Source organism: Triticum dicoccoides, chromosome 5B (assembly GCF_002162155.2).
Source record: "Triticum dicoccoides isolate Atlit2015 ecotype Zavitan chromosome 5B, WEW_v2.0, whole genome shotgun sequence".
Classification (NCBI taxonomy): domain Eukaryota; kingdom Viridiplantae; phylum Streptophyta; class Magnoliopsida; order Poales; family Poaceae; genus Triticum; species Triticum dicoccoides.
Window position 1 is genome coordinate 565,636,210 of NC_041389.1, and position 7,213 is coordinate 565,643,422.

General features: G+C 44.2%; 1 protein-coding gene across 1 annotated transcript; it reads left to right on the forward strand.

The window, feature by feature from the left end:
* The first annotated feature begins 5,995 nt into the window (after positions 1–5,995).
* LOC119311648 (protein TsetseEP-like) lies at positions 5,996–6,804 on the forward strand. Its single transcript, XM_037587310.1, has one exon. It carries the CDS (start codon positions 6,093–6,095, stop codon positions 6,513–6,515), a length of 423 nt encoding a protein of 140 aa, XP_037443207.1. The 5' UTR covers positions 5,996–6,092; the 3' UTR covers positions 6,516–6,804.
* Positions 6,805–7,213: the final 409 nt, after the last annotated feature.

Below are 7,213 nucleotides of genomic sequence, written 5' to 3' on the forward strand. Positions count from 1 at the left end.
TTATTTGAAATTAGTGTGAATCACTAGTTTGTGAATAACTTAACTTTAAAAATCAGTAAAGGCATGAAAGAATTTGTTTGCACATAAAATTTCTTCGCGTTTCAAATGCCAAAACACATAACTACCCTAACTATTACAGAGATTCCCCTCTCGGTGCGAAACACAGAAGAAAGTGATGATAGCTAGTGAAGCCGATCACATCCCAGATCTTTGGTTGTGAAACTTTTTCTTCGCGTGTGTCTCTTTGCGCCGTAACCATGGAAAATCGTCATCATTTAACGGGATGCTCGGGTCAATATTCACTGTGAATGGAGCAATTTCATCAAACTTTTCATAATCTTCTGACTTGTCTGTCTTGTCATCTACTCCCACGATGTTTTTCTTCTCAAAAAGAACTATGTGCCGCTTTGGCTCATCGTACGATGCATTCGCTTCCTTATCTTTTCTTTTTCTTGGCTTGGTAGACATGTCCTTCACATAGAAAACCTGTGCCACATCATTGGCTAGGACGAATGGTTCGTCTGCATACGCAAGATTGTTGAGATCCACTGTTGTCATTCCGTACTGCGGGTCTTCCGTTACCCCGCCTCGTGTCATATTGACCCATTTGCACCGAAACAAAGGGACCTTTAAACCATGTCGATAGTCAAGTTCCCATATGTCCTGTATATAACCATAATATGTTTCCTTTCCCGTCTTAGTTTCTGCATCAAAGCGGACACCACTGTTTTGGTTGGTGCTCTTCTTATCTTGGGCGATCATGTAAAATGTATTACCATTTATCTCGTACCCTTTGAAAGTCATTATATTCGAAGATGGTAACTGAGACAGCAAGTACAGGTCATCTTCAATAGAGGTGTCATGCATGGTACGTGTCTGCAACCAGCTGGCGAAACTCCTGGTTTGTTCACGTGTAATCCAGTCATCAGACCGCTCCGGGTGTTTGGAGCGTAGCAAATTCTTGTGTTCATCCATATACGGAGCCATCAAGGCGGAATTCTGTAGAACTGTGTAGTGTGCTTCAGTGAGAGAATGTCCGTCCATACATATTATTTGTTCCCCTCCTAGCATGCCTTTTCCATCCAGTCTGCCCTTATGCCGCGATTCAGGAACACTAATCGGCTTAAGGTCAGGAATAAAGTCAATACAAAACTCAATGACATCCTCATTTTGATGGCCCTTGGAGATGCTTCCTTCTGTCCTAGCACGGTTATGAACATATTTCTTTAAGACTCCCATGAACCTCTCAAAGGGGAACATATTGTGTACAAAATACAGGACCCAAAATGTTAATCTCTTGGCACAGGTGAACTAAGACGTGTGTCATGATGTTGAAGAAGGATGGTGGGAACACCAACTCGAAACTGACAAGACATTGCACCAAATCATTCTGTAACCTTGGTATGATTTCTGGATCGATTACCTTCTAAGAGATTGCATTGAGAAATGCACATAGCTTCACAATGGCTAATCGAACGTTTTTCGGTAGAAGCCCCCTCAATGCAACCGGAAGCAGTTGCGTCATAATCACGTGGCAGTCATGAGACTTTAGGTTCTGGAACTTTTTCTCTGCCATGTTTATTATTCCCTTTATATTCGACGAGAAGCCAGACGGTACCTTAATACTGAGCAGGCATTCAAAGAAGATTTCCTTCTCTTCTTTGGTAAGAGCGTAGCTTGCATGACCCTGATGTATGTCGTCTTCTCCGTGCATACGTTGCTGGTCCTCCCGTGCCTCAGGTGTATCTTTTGTCTTCCCATACACGCCCAAGAAGCCAAGCAGGGTCACGCAAAGATTCTTCGTCATGTGCATCACGTCGATTGCGGAGCGAACCTCTAGGTCTTTCCAATATGGCAGGTCCCAAAATATAGAATTCTTCTTCCACATGGGTGCGCGTCCGTCAGCGTCCTTTGGAACAGATTGTCCGCCAGGACCCTTTCCAGATATCACCTTCAAATCCTTGACCATATCATGTACATCAGCACCAGTACGGTGGCGAGGCTTTGTCCGGTGATCCGCCTCATCTTTGAAATGCTTGCCTTTCTTTCTTACAGGATGCCTGCTCGGAAGAAATCGACGATGTCCCAGATACACATTCTTCTTACAACTATTCAAATATATACTGTCGGTATCATCCAAACAGTGCGTGCATCCGTGGTATCCTTTGTTTGTCTGTCCTGAAAGGTTACTGAGAGCAGGCCAATCATTGATGGTCACGAACAGCAATGCCTTTAGGTCAAATTCTTCCTGTTTGTGCTCATCCCATGCACGTACACCTGTTCCATTCCACAGTTGTAAGAGTTCTTCAACTAATGGCCTTAGGTACACATCAATGTTGTTGCCGGGTTGTTTAGGGCCTTGGATGAGCACTGGCATCATAATGAACTTCCGCTTCATGCACAACCAAGGAGGAAGGTTATACAAACATAGAGTCACAGGCCAGGTGCTATGGTTGCTGCTCTGCTCCCCAAAAGGATTAATGCCATCTGCGCTTAGACCAAACCATACGCTCCTTGCGTCATCTGCAAACTCCTTCCCGTACTTTTTTTCGATTTTTCTCCACTGCGACCCGTCAGCGGGTACTCTCAACTTTCTGTCTTTCTTACGGTCTTCTCTGTGCCATCGCATCGCCTTGGCATGCTCTTTGTTTTGGAACAAACGTTTCAACCGTGGTATTATAGGAGAATACCACATCACCTTGGCAGGAATCTTCTTCCTGGGGCGCTCACCCTCGACATCACCATGCTCATCGCGGCTGATCTTATAGCGCAATGCACCACATACCGGGCAAGCGTTCAAATCCCCGTACTCACTGCGGTACAGGATGCAATCATTAGGGCATGCATGTATCTTCTGCACCTCTAACCCTAGAGGGCAGACAGCCTTCTTTGCTTCGTACGTACTCTCGGACAATTCGTTGTCCTTTGGAAGCATATCCTTTATCATTACCAGCAACTTTCCAAATCCCTTGTCAGATACACCATTCTCTGCCTTCCATTGCAGCAATTCTAATGTGGTGCCCAGCTTTTTCTTGTCACCTACGCAATTCAGGTACAACAATTTTTATTGATCCTCTAACATGCGCTGCAACTTCTTCTTCTCCAAATCACTTGCGCAGTTTCTCTTTGCATCGGCAATGGCCCGACCTAGATCATCAACGGGCTCATCTGATGCCTCTTCTTCAGCTTCTTCCCGCATTGCCGGCTCAGCTTCTTCCCGCATTACCGGCTCAGCTTCTTCCCCCATTGTTGTATCATCGTATTCAGGGAACCTATGGCCAGGATAGTTGTCGTCGTCCTCTTCTTCTTCATTGTCTTCCATCATAACCCCTCTTTCTCCGTGCTTGGTCCAAACATTATAGTGGGGCATGAAACCGGACTCAAACAGGTGGACGTGAATGGTTCTTGACGTAGAGTAATTGCGACCATTCTTACAGCCAGCACATGGACAAGGCATAAAACCATCCGCCCGCTTGTTTGCCTCAGACGCAAGCAGAAAAGTATGCACGCCCTCAACGAACTGGGGAGAGCATCGGTCATCGTACATCCATTGCCGGCTCATCTTCATTACACAACACCGAATAGACCAAATTAATACAAGTTCATACATAAAATTCATACAACACTTAAATGCAACAAACAAACAACTCTCTAGCTAAAGCATTTAAATGCAACAACAAATGCGATTAAGATCGCAACTAAGGTAACAATTGATCCAACAGCATAATGATACCAAGCCTCACTATCGATGGCATATTTTCTAATCTTTCTAATCTTCAAGCGCATTTTCTCCTTCTTGATCTTGTGATCATCGACGACATCGGCAACATGCAACTCCAATTCCATCTTCTCCCCCTCAATTCTTTTCAATTTTTCTTTCAAGTACTCGTTTTCTCTTTCAACTAAATTTAACCTCTCGACAATAGGGTCGGTTGGAATTTTCGGTTCACATACCTCCTAGATAAAAATATCTATGTCAACTTGATGGGCATAATTTGTCATAAACACGAAATGCAACAAATAGTTTTAAAAGAGAATATACCACATCCGAATCATAACAAGGACGAGGGTCGACGGGGACGGATATCAAAACCATGGCACTATGTATAACAAATAACGTACGGGTAAGATAATTATTATACGAGTAACTATATATCCAAATCACACAAACATCAATTTTTTATATAAAATTTCATGAACAAGAGGCTCACCACAAGGTGGTGCCGGCGACGGGACGGTGCGGGCGATCGACGGTGGTTACGACGGAGATTTAGAAGGCACTAAGTAAACCACACCTACATATGCAAACTAAGTGTTATTTTAACCTCAAATTGCATATAAATCAAATACTAGCACATACATATATTTCCTCCCAAATTACTAAACTCACAAATTAATAACTATATAAAGCATTGCAAGAGCTAATCTAGCAATGAGAGATGAAAGGACAAAGTTGCTAACCTTTGTGATCATTTGAATGGATGGGGGCCTTCAAATCTTGACAAATTTTGGGCAAAATGTGTGATGAGCTCGAGAGGAAGAGGGGAAGAACAGAGCGAGCTCGGGTGGACGAAGGGTTTATGTAGGACGACCTTTAGTACCGGTTCGTGCCAAGAACCGGTACTAAAGGTGCTGGAGGGGGCCCAGACTGACAACATCCTGCCACCACTCTCATTAGTACCGGTTCGTGGCACGAACCGGTGGTAAAGGTTAGCCACGAACCGGTACTAATGAGAGCGGCCCGGCTAGCCGTTGGAACCGGCACTAATGTATACATTTGTGCCGGCTCAAATACAAACCGGCACTAATGTGCTTCACGTTTGACCCTTTTTCTACTAGTGTCTAGACATCGAAGTTGCGCACAACTTAATTATTTTTTAAACAAAATAAGAAAAAAAAAACAATAATACACAGCGAGCAACCACAGCGAACGAATGAGAGAAGTGGACGGCGAAACATTCCCGTTATATCAAATCATGCCTATCCACTAGACTCATTTGATACCAGCAAGAAGTGCATCTCCTCACAAGTCACAAATATGATCACATATCACCATAAGGCTCGTTGCCTTGATATTGGAAATTTTGTTGTTCCTTTCTCTTCAAATGCACGACCAAAAATAGGAGAATGCTTTCTCTTGATTTTCCTTCTATATTTGTACAGTGTACAACTCTGTTTATGATGTATTGGGGGTTTTCCTCTCTTAGTGAATGAAACAGAGGAAAGAAGGCAACGCTGCTGCATTTTGCTTAAATTCACTAGATCTGTGGGTTGGATCAATGCTAGGTCTAGCCGCCAAGTTACTTAACTACACACATCTTACCTATCCATATTTCTACGTTGATGAGGTACGTACTAGAACATAGTAAAAAGGACATGAAAGGTTGACACAGGGTTAGCAAAAGGAAAGCGTGAGCAGTCCAACCATGCAAGCCAATCAACGGGAACATACGCCGGGCTGGAATCCATGCCCTACTGCTACAATGAAAATAATTAGTGAGGGCCGGAGTGAAGGGTAGAAAAGGGCCATGGTCCTTGTGAAAGAAACGGATGGGGAGTCATTTTCGTGTGCACCACTGGTCCTTGCGACAAGAGGATGCCCGTAGCTAGAGCTGACCCTCCCCACTAACGCTACTCCACTACTGTCTTTGTCATATCTATGTTTGTATGCATGTCGGTCTGTACCTACCGGCAACACTGCTCAGCACGCCACACAACAGTACAATACATATCACATCTATACATCTTAGGTATGGGTGCCCCTACATAAACGTGTGGTGTGGCGTGAGCAAGGGACAAGGCAACTAACAGATTTTTCTGTTTGCAACAGGGTGCAACTAATAGAGTTGAAATAATGTTACTGGATATGTTGCTGTGCCGATCCACACACGCACCGACGGCACTGGTTTACAGGGATAGTTGCACACGCGTCCGGGTCTGATTGGCTCCTCCACCCTATAAAACCACACCGTATGTATCTTCACTTCTCCACACAGAGCACACCGACCCACCATCCATCTATCCATCCATCCAGGCTAGAAGCAGCGGCCAACAAGTGCACCCCTAGCTGCGAGCACAAGGAGCTGGCAGCAATGGCGAGGCATCGCCTCCTTGCCGTGCTCATGCTCCTCGTCGGGGTAGTGGCAGCCTCCACTTTCCACCAAGCGGCCGCCGCTGGCCGGGGCCTTGCTGTCCTCGAGAAGTTTGCGGACCTGGAGCCAAAGCCAAAACCCAAACCAGAGCCAATGCCCAAACAAATGCCGAAGCCTGAACCAGAATCAAAACCAAAGCCCAAGCCGATGCCAAAACCCGAACCCAAGCCCAAGCCGATGCCCAAACCTGAACCAAAGCCAGAGCCCAAGCATAAACCAATGCCTAAGCCAGAGCCCAAGCCTAAACCAATGCCTAAGCCAGAACCCAAGCCTGAACCTATGCCTAAGCCGGAACCGAAGCCTAAACCCGAACCAAAACCAAAGCCACCACCAAAGCACAAGCCGCCAACAGCTTACAATTGATGGGATTCTATATATGCAAACTGAAGGATTGAGGAGATCATGGCCAGAGCCACAATCGCGACATTTATAGAATAAGTGGTGTAGTAACAATGTCATTCTATCCGGCTAGCTCCATAGTGATGCATCATTCTGTATTCTATGTATTTCGTTACATTTACAGAGTTTCTGTTTCATGTACCCATGATGAGCATCACAGCTTTGTAATTGTTAGCTGCTTGTTGGTGTATGTTCAATTTTGTACGTGACTCATTGTTCTATTTGTGTATCTATATGCATGATTTTATTCATTCGCATGAATGAGTTATTTTGTCCAGGGGACCGCAGGCTATGTTGTTTTTCTCCACGGGATGCAGTATAACATTTATTTGGAGAATATTGCACTGGAGCAAGCGATATTCTTGCATATCTGGACTTTATATGTGACAAGTAAACTCATGAAAATTTTGGAAGATTTTATCAAAGGTAGAAACACGGCTCCTTTGTAAAGTCAAGAATAGGAGTTTATATTCCCATAATTTGGAATAGATCTAAGTAGATTGGGCCATGGGCATCATTAGTGGCAGAGAATATTACTTTTTGTTGAGGAACAAAGATACCATTATGTCTTAACATCCACCAAAACTCTAAATGAAATCCAAAGAACAAGATAAGCAGGAAAAATAGCATAAAAATCCCAAACCTCGTTTTTTTGGTTTTAC

Excerpts from the sequence above, each read along its gene's own strand:
- LOC119311648 (XM_037587310.1), top strand. The coding sequence starts at position 6,093 with ATGGCGAGGCATCGCCTCCTTGCCGTGCTCATGCTCCTCGTCGGGGTA.